The following is a 14,618-nucleotide window of genomic DNA, read 5'->3' on the forward strand; positions in this document are numbered from 1 at the left end:
TTGATACTTATTTTTAAATATGAATTGAATTTTAGGTTTTATTTTCCAAATTTGCCTCTCTTACGTTTTTGCAACAGATTGCAGCAGTTTTGGAAATAGAGGCCGCATGTTGTGGTTTGAGAGCACGCAACATTATCAGTATCAATCATCTAAACAATGCATTGTGACCAAAATACATATTTTCAAACTTCAAAACAGTTTCCTTATTAGTAAGAGAGCGTATTCTTAGTCAGAAGCTCCCACTAAGTCTAGTTAGTGAACATACTTCCTCTACTGTTTACTTTTCATATTTTCTAGAGCACATGGGATTTTACAAAAGGCACCTCAACAACATATCTCAGAAGAGACCAATGTTCCTCTTGAAATTTGGACTCCATTTTGCTGCTTTGGGGACTAGAGTAGGGCACAGGGGAGGTAAGGTAAGAATCTGTGTTCAAAGAAAATGCTTCCCACAAAACTATTACAAAATTCAGAGGCTTTAATTTGTAAATGTCTAGCTTCAGATCCTTTGCAAAGCACTGATTTCCAGAAAGGGCAGAGTACTCACTTTCTAAACAGCAGGTCCTTCAAAAATAAATGAGTTAGATAATACCAGGAAATAACTGGATACCTCCAAAACTAGCTAGTCAATTCTGGAAAAAAAACCCTTCTGTCTTTTACTGCGCATAGGAGATCCTCTTTCTTTCTATACTGATAAAAATAGTTAATATGAATATAAAAGAACAGCTGTTCCCCAAAGGATGTCCTTTCTTTTACCTTCAATTTGAGGCAAAGAAAACCAGACTGCGAAACTGTGTGGCACTCTGCTCAGTTTGAGAATGAAACTTGGTCAGTGGTTTTTAAATCAATCCAAATTTTCAGTCTAGCTTTAAAACCGATACACAAAACAAGCAGAAAGTCAGACTTAAAATGCAAAGAGCATTTTTTTCCACTGAGGAACACCATGTATAAATAAATGCACAGCAAATATTTGCCCCATATAGTACCATGCACCTGACTTGACCACTCACTTGACTTCCCTATATGCACTGCCTAAACACCTGCATGACCACACCACCCATTTCCCCTGTCACCCACTCCTCACCCTCCCTCCTCTGGGAACCACAGAAACATCTACCCACGCCTCATACACAGCAAAACATTAAAACCATTACAAAAAGATTAAAAAAAAAAAAAAGAGAGAGGTGCATATTTGGTTTTGCATAGCTTTGAACCTGTGGCAGTTATCTGCCACGGGTACAATCACGCCACCTAAGGAAATGTTGCAGGTAAGAGTAGAAGCTCGACAGCTTTCAAGAAACACATATATGTATATAAACTTCTGCTCTCCTCATAATTAACAAGGACAATATGGATGGACGGGTGCTAAGAAGCAGAGAGAGGGCAGACAAATGCACTGAAAAGTGCAATGGCATGCCCAAGATCTCACAGCAGCTCAGCTGTAGATAAGGTGCCAGATATCCTGATTTCTAGTCAAAGAACATGGTACTTCAGACCACTTAGGAACACTCAAGTAATTGAAAAACCTTTGTGGGCTTGTGGGTATCTTGCCAGGAGGGAGAAAAAGGCTGAGGGAAAAATCAAGAGAATAAAGGTGAGGAGAGTCCTGGAGAGCACCTTTTTTTTTTTTTTTTTTACAAGAGTAGAACAAAGAGTATATGGTAGATACGAAATGTGCTAAAGCAAGGTACCCATGAGAAACTACGCTAGCTAGCACTTTAGAGAACATTTCAGCGCAGAGCTGCTGCACAGAAAAAGAACTAGATCTAGCTAGGGAGAAGGAGAGAATAAACCTTGAACAACCCTTACAATTCAGTAGGTTCTAGGGCTAATGTTTTGGCAGCAGGAATCAATGGTGCTGTCTCACGCTCACATTTGCATAGCCACTTTAGAGGCTGCAACCATCCTGAGGCTATTAAAAATGTCTGAAATGCCTGCTGATTCATGAAAGATGTAAGTCTCCTACTATTCTAATTTTTAAGAACTTGTGCAACTAGGCTAATGATGCTTACACGTCCTTACCTCCACTGTCACCCAATAATAAATACCAATTAAAGTCAGTAGGGAAACTCCTGTTTTCATTGAAATCAACTGCAGTTTTATACGATTAACTTCAAGAGAGGTGGGGTTTGGCTGAATGAGCAGATCGGAAGCCTAACCCACAGGCTACTTACCCAGTAGTGAAGCCAGCTGGATTAGTGTGCCCTCTTTCAGAGTTCATGCTAATGATTCATCTCCAAAAGATATGAAGATCCACGAAACTCCTATAATTATATGGCCTCGTTCATCCATATAGAGAGGAGCCATCTGAATAGATGATCCCAGCTGTGCTGTTGGACTAGGTTTCCTGATGCTATTAGCTGCACCTTCCTTAAACTGCCTTTAAGCAACTTCAATAAAGTGTAGGACGAGATCATGCCAATTTAGGCACCTGTATTTTCTGCTAAGGCATGCATGCTTTTATGTGGCTGTAAGGTGAGCCAGCACTGTCAGGGAGCAATGCCAGGCACAGGACCTCCCCTGGGCAAGCACCACAGGTCCCTCTGCACTTTGTGCCTGGATTAGACTTCATTTGCACCACAGCTTGAACTGGCAGTTGCAGCACTGGAAGCTGTGAACCTGCTCACCCAAACGCAGTGACCACAGGCAAGGCAGCAAAGATGCTGTGATGGGAAGGAATGAACAAGCCTCAGGGGACTGGGACTGTACGTTTGGGTTGCAGGCTGACACTGAAGTGCATGCTGGCATTTCTTCATCTACACCAAGCCTGTGAACTAGTCAAATGAAAAGTAGAAAAGGTATGTTAACCCACGTGGCAACCACAGCTCTGGCTGCACTGTAGGCCAGTGCATTACACAGTGAAACACGAGTGGTTTGTCTGTTTGAAGGCTAAGTCCCCTCTCTGTTCTGTAACAGACAAAGCTAGCACCTTCCTCCACTGCTCAGCAGCTGGACAGAAAGGATCACTGCGGAACATCCCCAAAAGATCAGGCCAAACCAAGCCTGCCAGCCCAAAGCTTTGGGTTCAGGATGTGACAAGGTTTCTACCACGTAAAGGGACCCAGCTGGGAGGGTGCTGGAGGGAGCAAGCCCCCAACTCTGCTCGCTGCAAGGCCATCCTTCCCCGGCAGCATCTCCACCCCTGCACACCCAGCCCTCCTGCAGTAGTCAGCCACCAGCCCGGCTCTCCAAGCCTCTGGCACAGGCAAAACAGGCAGCAGGGCTACAGCTAATGTGCTGCTCTATCTCTGGATGCCCCCCTAGGCCATGTACCCAGACAATGCCTGCTTGAGTCATACTTGAAAGTCAGAGGTGATGAGTGAGGCTAAGTGGCCAAAAAAAAAAAGTAAAAAAAAAATAATCTGTGTTTGCCTTAAGACCAGATAGGAAAGCATGTGCCCTAAATCAAGTCTTGTGAAAAGGTCCAGAGGAAGTGAAAAAGGAAGACTACAATAAAAACAGGATTTCCAAAACACTGCACATAGTGAACAAGGACCAAAGTATACATTTTCAGTCTTATAATTAAACTAAACCAACAAAAACATTTGTCAGTTTGCCTTCTGCTGAATTCAGACCCGGCATGGAAGTGTCGACGTTTTTATCAGGCAGAAAAAGAAACCAAGGGCTCCTGCCATACAATGGGCACAATTCCATTAGTGTGTGAAACACAGAGTGAAGGTGATACAATTGTAGTGTAAAAACACAAAGGCTGAGGTGTCTGCTAATAGCTGTAAAATACTACTGTTTTTTGACATAGTGTCTCATGTTCACAGAAAAGACAAATAGTGACATGCAGCCTTCTTCCTTTTTATTTTAAGAAAGCAAACTTGTATTCTGACTCATGCTTTAACACAAGCAGCATTACCAGTGCAACACAGCTGGAGGAGACCTCAGGCGATCATCTAGTTCACTAAGAGCAAATACACATAGATTATCTTTGACATGTATCTGTCAAAAAGCATAAGGGTAGGCCATCCTCAGAGTTCACAAAATTCACTGAAAATCATGAGATGCCATGCAAATATATTCAGAGGATCCTTTTAATTGCTTTTCAACTCATAGGTTTACCCTTTAACCACATGCTTTATTTGCAAACAGGAGGGGAAACAAACCTTCATTTAAAAAGAAAGGCAGTAAGCTTTGAAGACATAAGCAGCTATTAGGATCACCAAATTGTCAGTTCACTCAGGGAACAGACACGCTCCCACATGCCAGTTTAGATGCTTCAAAACCAGATTTTTTATTTACTCAGTTATGTAAGTCAGGTCTGTGATGTACTCAGTCAAGGGAGTAAATCATAAACTCTGGTACCCTATGGGAGCAAGCACTTGTGGATTACTGAAGTACTTTGCGCATTCATGCTCCGTATTTTGATTTTATGTGTTATGACATAACATGAATTAGCAATGTCTGCATCACCTGCCAGCCCTCTACGGTGGCTGGCTACCAATGGGTTGCCCAAAAGACTTGTAACACAGTGCCTGGTGTTCTTGTCTTTTTGCCACAAGCATTTTTCTCCAGGTTGACAGATGACAATCACCTGCAGCGTACTTCCAACACTGCACATGAGCTGGCAAAAATTACTGACCTACATTGAATCAATTCAATACAGAAATATTTCTTTTCTTTGCTCATTCAGCCACTCAGTGCACCCTCCACAGTAACACATGATGGAGCAAAAGCTGCTTATGATTGAAGTGGAAAATTTTTAAACCTAGCCACTCACAAGAAGTCCTTAGAGGGAGGACAGAGTTTATATGGACAAAGGACGTTTCTACAAATACAGAAATTAATCAGGTGAATGACTATTTTGGATGAAGCATTGTTTCTCAATAAGTATTAAAGTATTACATGTCATGCAGGTGTATATTGATTATATATACTAGATCTTTATTTTTCTGAGGGATCAAAGTGCTATTTGGTAAAAAAAAATTAGCATTCTCTCCCTCCAGCAATATCTACCAGAGTTATTTTTACAAAATGTGACTTCTATTGAGTGAACCTTATTATCATAATATTAAAAGCGCCTTTTAAATCTAAAAATCAACGCAAGCTTTTACCTGCCAAAAAAGACTTAATGAGTTACTCGAATCGCTAAAATAACTGTATAGCTATGTAACTCCAACTATTTTTGACATTCAAAAAAGAGAAATATGAGACTTCCCACTTTCGCACCAAGCAAAGCGGCTCAGAATCACGGGAAACCTAAAATGCTGAATTAGCTAACGGCTACAGTGGCAGTTTAACAGACAAAAGACATTATTAAACTAAGGATGCAACAGCCTATAACTATTAATAAGGTTTGATTTGTGTTTTTTTTTTTTTCTTTTTAAAAAAAGAACTTTGTGTTTTAGTGACCACAACTGAAAACAGATTAGTCCTGCAGATCACGCAGCCATGCCGGCTGGTTTACAGTTCTGCGCTCTCCAAGCAGCAAATCTGATCTGAGCACGCCATTTTGAAGACGCCTCTGGAGGGAAGGTTACCTGGGAGGGTCCGTACCCCACTTCAAAGGGAGCGATCCTCCACTGGCAGAACTTCAACATCATCACCCTGCAGAAAGGCAAGGGGCAAGGGAGCCTTTGGAGAGAAGAGCAAATATTACAATTAGAAAAAAAAAATATTGAAGTGGTTGCTCTAAGCAGTGAACTTAATCCACTTGTTTTCAAACACAAGAGTTACACATTTTCTCTTGCACCTGCAGCTTTCGTCTATTAAGTGGACTCTGTGAATAAAGCAGTCTCAAACCCAATATCTGAACCCGTTTAACGGGGATGCTACTGTAAACCTGGAGATGGGAAGCTGTGAAAATAAAAGATCTGCGCTCTTCACTGAAATATATCACAGCTGTGCTTGTAAATATTTGTTCTACAGTTAAAATCTTCGGTCACAAGTGCAACTCGGGGTTGATAGCCACTTCTCTTATAAACCATTTCCAGCTGCACGGCAGTGAGCACCCAGTGCATCTCCCACGCGACATGGATGGTACCTGACGCTGTGGCACACACTCCAACTCTGCCGTGTTTATGGCACTGGTAAACTTAATAAAGTCAAGGCAGTTAGCTTGCACTTAAGCTGTGATTTTCTAAGTTTCTGAATAGCAAAACCAGAGATGTTTCTTACAGCATTTTTTTTGAGAAGTGACCTAGTCCTGTATCACCCCCGAATCTAAGTGTAAAGAGGAATTCTGTAATATGGGGCCATTTGGTTTGGCACACGCTCCCTCCCCTCAAAAAAAAAAAAAATTAAAAATTAGGGTCTGCAAAGCACGGCGCCGTGATTAATACACTCAAGGGACAGAACTCCCACCTCGCTGGTAAGCATGCAGGTAAGCAGGCAAACGTATGTGACAAACCGCCTTTCTACATATTATGGCAAACAACATCCAAACCCTCCCCACCCAACACCGTCCCACCCGCGGCCTCTCAACATCCCCCCCCCCCCCCCCCTCCGCCCCGCCAGCTCGGCCCATGCCAGAACACCCTTCCCCTTCCACGGCCTGCACGGGTGGGCCCTCGCCGGCCGGCAGGGCGCCGTTTACCCCCCGCCTCCCCTCCCAGCCGCACCTAAACGCGGGTTTACTGCCATTGATAACCGCTCCCCCCTCACCGCCCAGCCGCTCTCTGCTCGACTCCCGCCTCCCCGCGCAGACCCGGCTCGGGGCCGGGGACACCCGTGGCCTTCCCAGGCCGGGCTGGCGGTGTCCAACCGGCTGCCGGGAGACCCTCCTCCCCATTCCCCCCGGCCCAGCCCCGCGGCGGCTGCCCGAGCTCCTTGTTGGGGGCCGGAGGAAGCGGGGGGCTTGGGGTACCGCAGCTTCCCAAAAAGTAACACCACCACCACCCCCCCCCCCAAATAAAAAAACTGAGAAACTGAGGTAAATACGTGAGAGTGTGTGTGTGTGCACGGGGGAGGAGGCGCCCTGGCAGCAGCACACCTCTCCCCGCGACCCGGCGCTCCCGCTGCCCGACCCTACCTGCGCGCCCGGGCCGCTCCCGGCCGTGCCGCCGCCCCGGCTCCCAAGGAGGTGGGAGTGCGGCGGCGGCGGCGCGGCCGGGAGCGGGGCCGGGAACCAGGCGGGGGTGTTGGGGGTGGGGGGGAGGCCGGCGGCATCGCGTGCGAAGCGGGTGGCGGCGAAGGTGCCGCTCTGAGTCAGCGCTCGCCGCGGCGGTGACTGTGAGCGAAAGGGAGACAGACACTGACTGATCTCTGCCGGCCGCCGCCGGCCGCCTGGCACGCAAGGCTTTCTGTCAGCCGACCCGAGACGGGATGAGACGGGACGGCGCTGCCCCTCCGGCCCGGCCCCCGTTTAGTTCCCCTCGCCTCGCAGCCTCCCAACGCGCCCGCCTGAGGGGCTTCTGCCCCCGCCGGGAAACCCGCCGGGCGGTGGGCGGTAGCCCCCGTCCTTCAGAGCCGCTGGAGACCGCCAGCCGCCTCCCACGGCGCCGGACCGGGACACCTGGAGCCACCTGTTTTCTCTGGGTGCCAGTTTTCATAAAGCTTTTTTTTTTTTTTTTTTTTGCCGAAAGGCTATGGAAAGCGCTGAACCATCTGAAGAAAGGCTGTGTCAGCTCCGCACCTCAGCAGCCGTCCACCATCTTTGCCCGCTCTCTCATGGCGGCGGCTGCACCCCTCTGTCCTTGCCCGCGCAGCCGTGCGCTACCATCGCCAGAGGACAAAATATGTAATACCTTTAGATGGAAAGTGTGTGTATGTGGAGAATGAGAATGCCACATGGGTCTTCAATATGTGGCCACCATCCATAAATTTCGATTATTTTCCATGACTTCTTTCAGCCTTCATCATCGGTCCTTGGAAGGAGAGAACACCTCGCGTTCGGGTTTCTGTTGCTGGAGGACTTGGGCTGTTTGTCACCATCAACAAGGACAGCTGCTGCTTCTGACAGCGGTGCAGGGCCCTAAGCATTTGTTCATTAGCATTAATTCATGATTTTTCCAAGTGTTAAAGTAAGAGGTATGGGGAACTAGGAAGTGTAAAAGCCAAATGGTTCTGTGCCATCAACACTGTAAGCCACTGAAAATGGTGTAAAGTGAGGTGTTATTCAGCCATCTCGGAAACAACAGAAAACTGACATTTCTTAAGATTTCATTTCAATGGACTCAGTTGAACCAGTTATACCACAAGCTTTCCCAAAGCTGCTAAGTGAATGATGATTACTCACAAAGAAAGTTTCTGTGACATGAATCTCACTGAAATGGACACTTGAGTTATGAAGCCTTTCCAAGAATCTTGAAGCACTCAGTGAACTTTCTTTCACAGACATCACTTGGGAAGTGGTTTCCATCCCTATTTTACAAATAAATTGCAGAATAAGCTAATTCCTACTGAAAAGTGGGAATAGATGTGAAATATTTTGACTTTGAGAGAGAAACATGGCCCTGTCATTACCTGTCACATCAGTTTACCCCGGGATCCCTTTTGGGATAAAATGCTTTTTTTTTTCCCTACCTGATCCCAGCCTGAATGTTGTCTCAGCTGCTGGTTTCTGCCTTTAAGGAACTCACCACAGGGTGATGCCAGTAACGCCAAGTTCAGAAGTGGCAGTGGGAGGTTGTCTACTTTGCTCTTCGTAGGTTGCCCTACATTGTAGATTGTACAGCAGATTAACCATCTGGAAGGTTTTCTGTTTATTTCTTTTAAAGCATACAAATGCATAGATAGCTACATGATCAGGAGATTCAAATGCAGAGTTCTATGGGCTGATTCAGTTTTGCCTGTATACTAAAATCAGTCGGATATCAAGCAGCTAATCAGCATGTGGCTGGCTTGGATTTTCTGGAGGTTACATTGCAGAAGAACTAAAAGGTGATAATTAAGTGCGCTTAATAAAATATCAAAACTTTGTTAAGTTTTAGCATGGAATTCATACCAGGTACTGCTGTGCTTCAGCTGTGCAGTGTTGGAATACAGAAATGCTGCTGGTTTTCATTGATGAAGTCACACCACAGGCTCGAAACGTGACATGACCCCCTACACTTTCCAAACCTTTTTCTGCCCCTTTTGGCAGTGCGTACAAATAGATTGAAAAGGCTGAACCAATGATTTCCAAGACACCAAATTCTTAAGGGCACATTTAATTTCTTTCAGATGACTCATAACTTTCACTCTTTCAGAAATAAATACTTTTGAAGTGTCAAAAGAACAAGCTCTATCCTGAGAAAGCTCAGAATGCTGAATTCTTCCCTGGGGCGAGAGGGGATTTAAGCTGCAGGGTTTTTCCTTACCAGGGTTATATTTAGGGAAAAAAAAGAAAGACTGAGCAGACACATGCAAAACAAGCAGATAGGAAATCATCTATGTAGCAAAAAGAGATGAAGTTTCTGTCTTTTTCATGTGGTAAACGCTCTTATCAGCCCAAACTGTGCTTTTCTAAAACTTCTTCTAAATACCGGTTCATTTACATAATACATATGCATGCGTGCATCCATGCGTGACCAGGGAAGCACAGGCAGTCTCAGCAAAACAGGCAGCAATAAAGAAATCTGCAAAAGACCTCTGCAGAAGTGGTGAAGCAACCAGAGATGGAAGAACTTGCTGCTCTGCACGGGGACACTGATTTTATTCCAGTTGTGCATGGTACCAAGCAGCTGCTGAGACACAGAAAATGCAAAATGAGATTTTTTTATTCCAGGCAAATGGTTAAGTGGAAGTTTATATTGATAGCTGAGCTGACTGATAATTACAAAACCAAACCAAAACAACAGAATACCCAACCCCAGAACATCAGGGACTTGTTTCTCCTGTGTTATCAATAACCTACCAAATTGCTCCAACAGGATAACAGCTACAACATGTTCAGGTTTGCACTGAAGCAAATTCTTCTCAGTAGCAAATATCTTGGGAGATGAAATTCAGACTGGGGCAATAGGAAGCTTTGGAGAATCAGGTACTGCTGGCAGTAAGTCTTTCTGATCATTGAGAAAGAAAGTGGACACACACATTTTCAGTATCCAGCGTTTTAGGTTGGAGAAAGAGCCGTACTATTAGCTTAGGGCATTCTTCCTCCACCCCCAACGTTGCCTAAGCAATAGGAGTATTGAAGCTCAGCAGCGGCAAAGCCTGCTTTCCTGAGATGGTCAAATACTGTTGTAAAATGTGGAGAACAGGCTAAAATAAAGATCTGGAACTGTGTACCTGGGGGCAGCTCTCCCACCAATGCTAGTGGAGGTTGGCACAGAGATACGGCATGAAATATAGCCTTCATCTGTTAATTAGCCTTTTGTCAGCTATTTGACTTAATTTCCATAGTTAAACCCAGAGGGAGGGAAGGGGTAGCCTTGAGGAAATACATTCAGCTTTTAGAGCAATTGCTGCTGATTCTTTTTCTTCCTTCAATCTCTATTACTTCTGCCTTCTCCCTGTCACTCATCTCTCCCTTTGCTGTCTTGCATGCTTCCATGGGAAGGGCCAAACACTGACATCTCACCATTACTCCTTGGGCTTCTCCGCTTCTCCTGCTTCCCCTACTCAATTGTTGATTACCTGATAATCTAGAAATAGTGTCAGGGAGCAGCAAGAGATGGGCTGCTCCAAGAGGGAGGACAAGCCAGGAGCCAGCAAAGACCACAGCACAGGTAGTGACACTCCCAGCACAGTCCCACTGTACCCAATCAGAGGTGAGGTAGTAACTGTGACAGAGGCCTTCAACTGTACCAGGGAGCCCACTCAGGACAGCAGGAGGCAGAGCTGGAGGCAAGGCTACAGCATGGGTCCAAGGTCCATCCAGGAAGCACAATCAAGGATAGAATGAGGCTACCTACAATGTAGGTCCAGCATCCATGCAAGAAAACCCACCAGTAAGCCAAGACAGCAGGGAGCAGCCACAGGTCGGAGTGCCCAGAGCCTGAGCTTAGATGTGGCTCCTGGGTCCATAGGCAGGGTGCACGTATGAGGGTCCCAGGTGAGGGCCATTACCAGTGCTCTCAAGCCCTGACACACAGCTAAGGGTAATGCTGAAGTAGAACAAAGTTTTAGGTTTAAGGCACCAATGAGGGGAAAGTAAATGGAAATGCACCTTAAAAGACAGTAACTTTGCTTTGCAGTTATTAGAGGAATCTCCTTCTGCCAGTTGTAGTGATGGTCTCCCATCTAAGCAGTGGCTCTGCCCATGTGCACGTGATTCCTAGACCTCAGGATATCAGGGTTCTGTTTTAGCCTCTGCTGCAGTCTCCCATTGTGATTTCAGACAAATTGCCTACTTGTTTCTGCTTGCTTAATGATAAGGTAGATGGATTTCTATATGCAGTGTGGGCATCTGAGATGAGGCTGTTACACAGGGCTGACAAGGACCTGCCAGGTCTTCATAGACAGTCCTGGGGATACGTACCCCTCTCATAAACTGATCACCCTCCATTGTGAAGACAGCGAGAAATTTTCCCCTTGTTTCTCCTTTGGAAAGGCTATTCAGTCGCCTCAGTGGTGGGCTGATGAAACGTACTTTCAAAGTCATGCTCAGATTGATGGACAGTTCAGTTTACTGGCACTTGTTTTCCCAAATGATCTGAAATTTTCAGACACTTGATACAGGTGCACCTGCTTGCTTCTTACCTAACCAAGGAGCACAATCAGTAGGACTCAACATTTCATGGTCTTTCCCAATGTGAGGTTACAGTTGCCATGTTGTGGCTACCCCAAAAGATGATCAGCTAGTCATGTCATCCATCTGTCTATTTGCCCTTGCCCCACCCCCCACACTCCTTAGACAAGAAGAACCTGAGCTTAGTTAAATGTGCCTGAACGGTCAGGGTTTGTTAGCATTGTCTGCAAGAATTTCTTGTGAATCACAGCTACATTTTCAACAGCATGGGATGCTGAGGTGGATGTGGTTTTGTAGCAGTTAATACAAACAGGAAACCTGAGGAAGTGTAACAACGAACATTTTTTTATTCGAGGGTCAATGACCAAGCCATTCAGGAGGAATTAATTTTCAGGATTTGGCTACAGAAGAGCTCTACAATCTCATTGCCTTCCCCATGCCCAGTAGCATTTGTTTTTTTTGGGGGGGAGACTTCAGCAGATGCCTTCCATCTTTTGGTCTTTGAAGCTGGGTTCCCTCTAGAGGCATGAAGAGGAGCATCGATTCTGTCTTATTGACTGATCTTGGTCAGTAGTAGGGGCAGGGGGAGAGAGGACACTGCAGGGTGCTAACAACTCCCAACAGGAAACGCTGACTTGTATTCATCTGGCTAGTAGCCTAGAACTCTTGTGTACCACAGGTTCTTTATTTTCTCCATCAGCTGTTCAGCCAGTATACTGAGTTTAGTTGTTTCTCTGATGAGGAAGTTCCTGCAGGAGATGACAGTGTATGTGGTAAGATACACAAATACATGAGGGTAATCTCTGCTGTAGTTATCACACTGCCTGTCACTGAGAGCATAGAGCTCCTCAGCAGTCCTAGAGGGGCTTTCCTCAGAAGACATGAATCAGCAGTACGTGTTTGCCATGAGTTACATGAAACTGTATCTCTTGGGTCATCATGCTTTTCCTTTTGGGAGGAAACCCTTTCCACTTCTTTGAGGAGTTTGTATTTACAGCTAGAGGCAATTTTGTGATTTGCACTGAGTGACAGCAGTGTTTTCTGGCACCTTCAGTACTTAGCCCCTCACAGACAGCACCACTGCACCTTTCCAGGGGGGGCTGATCTCCCACCAGCCAGTGGCCCCCACCCTCACTACCCATTTATAAAGAGCAGTGCCCACTAACCCCATGAGCATTGCCATGTTCGATGTGCACTCCTGGGAAGAGTTTGTACTTTCATGTGAAATGATATCGTCCCATCCCACCTTTCCAGCACCCCACTGCCATTGTAGTCACATCAGGCTTTGGTTGCTGATTCATTTCCCATTGGGTATCCTGGTACAGGTACTTGATTAATCTGTTCTTTCTCCTACTCCCCCCTTTCCCTTTCCACCCATGGCTATTGCAGTGCTAATGCAGAAGATCTTTCCATACCTGGTCACAACAACTACTGGAGTCTGGGCAGCATCCACCAAGAACTGGCCAACTTTAGGGGACATCTTGTTCACAGTTTCATAGATGTAAGCTGCAATTGCATCGGGGATTACCAACCAGTCACGACGGTCTCTCTCAAAGATGGACTTTGAGTGCACTTCTGAGAAAGAGGAGGCAAAAAACATGAGGCTTCTCCAGTCACTTGTATTGCTGATATCATCCCCCAGGCACAGTGGGAAGTGACTTGAGGTTCTGAGATTCAAAGCCTTCCCCAGAATTCACTCTAGTAGCATCCAGCAGCACCTCATCACTCATTTTTGGGCAGCTAGGTCATGGGCTCTACATGGCAGAGTATTTGCATCAGGTATGGACAATTTTCATGCCAGGCCCCTACCGACTTGTTTCACACTGCTGAGCATTATATATTCATGGTCTTGAACTGTGTTACTGGGCTTCAGTCCTACTTTATGGATGTGTTGGACTTCTCTAAGGCAAGTGAGAACCTGTAGAGCTGAGCCTTGTCTCAGGCAGACAGAAAAGCATTTCAGACTTACCAGGGAGAGTGGTGCTAAGGAGCAGAATCAGAGCTATCACCAATGCCCTGGATTGCACCATGGTTTGCAGTACCAGTTCCTCTCTCTACAGCAAGAGACCTGCTGGAATCAGTATACAATGTTTTGTTTGTTTTCAGAGAAATACAATGTGTCGTTTAAACACCAGATTTTTGCAACAAACCTAACCAATAAATGTAAAAGAGAACAGGAAAGATCACAGTGCATTTCCTCTGAAGAAGTGAGGAAAAGATAGGATAAAAATGAAAGTGTCCCTTTATTTGTATATTTACAAATATCCACAATGAATGATAGCTTTCAGAGCTCCAAGAAATACGTGACAGTTAAAGCTACTTCTTTTATACAGGAGCTAAAATTCCTTGTTTCAGCACATAAGCAAACCACTAAAACTGTCAGAGGTCAGAACAGGCTTCCTCCATGCGTAAGTACAACTGAAAAATTCATAACATGGGATTTTTTTTTGTTTCATTTTTTTTTGGTAAATTGCTCTAAAGAACATTGTGAGTGCATCACATACAATGATTATCTTAGTGAGCTGGTGATCTGAGTATTTTGTCTTGGTCTAATTGAGGAAAAACCCAATGACCCAAGTAGGTTCTCTTGTCTTTTTCACACTGGGATTAATGAAGCAGATAGTAGCCTAGGTGGAACAAGTTCTCAAGAGTGAGTAAGTGCAAACTTTAGCCTCATCCAACCTCATTTATTTTGTCTATTAAAAAAGTCAGAATTGGAGGAATTCTTGAAAATTTGGTACTTGGTACATTGAAAAGATGACATTACATCAAACCAGCTTTGCAAACACGCTGCACTTACAAAGGTGTTTAGAAGTTAAAATTGATTTATGCCCTGAACTAGAGGGCTGCATCACTCAGAGCAACATGAAGAAAACATCAATGTTAGGAATTGCAATGGCAAAAAAGGCTGCAAAGCTATTACATGTGTCTGCTTTGCTAAATCCTGTGCCAGGTAGCTACAAGTCAATGCTCCTTCTTATCCCACAGTAAGGAAATATCCATCCATTTTTATTTCCTTCTGTGCACAGATTACCTCCAAAAGCTACTACTTCATCTTCAC

At 45.1% G+C, this 14,618-nt stretch overlaps 1 protein-coding gene across 1 annotated transcript; it reads right to left on the bottom strand.

Moving 5' to 3' along the window:
• Positions 1-12,206: 12,206 nt before the first annotated feature.
• LOC309685277 (apovitellenin-1) lies at positions 12,207-13,587 on the bottom strand (the record flags this gene model as incomplete). Its single annotated transcript, XM_082498295.1, has 3 exons — positions 12,207-12,306; positions 12,973-13,132; positions 13,527-13,587. The coding sequence occupies 3 exons, from the start codon at positions 13,585-13,587 to the stop codon at positions 12,207-12,209; spliced, it is 321 nt and encodes a 106-aa protein (XP_082354421.1).
• Positions 13,588-14,618: the final 1,031 nt, after the last annotated feature.

Source organism: Vanellus vanellus, assembly GCF_965231255.1.
Source record: "Vanellus vanellus genome assembly, chromosome: 1".
Taxonomy (NCBI): domain Eukaryota; kingdom Metazoa; phylum Chordata; class Aves; order Charadriiformes; family Charadriidae; genus Vanellus; species Vanellus vanellus.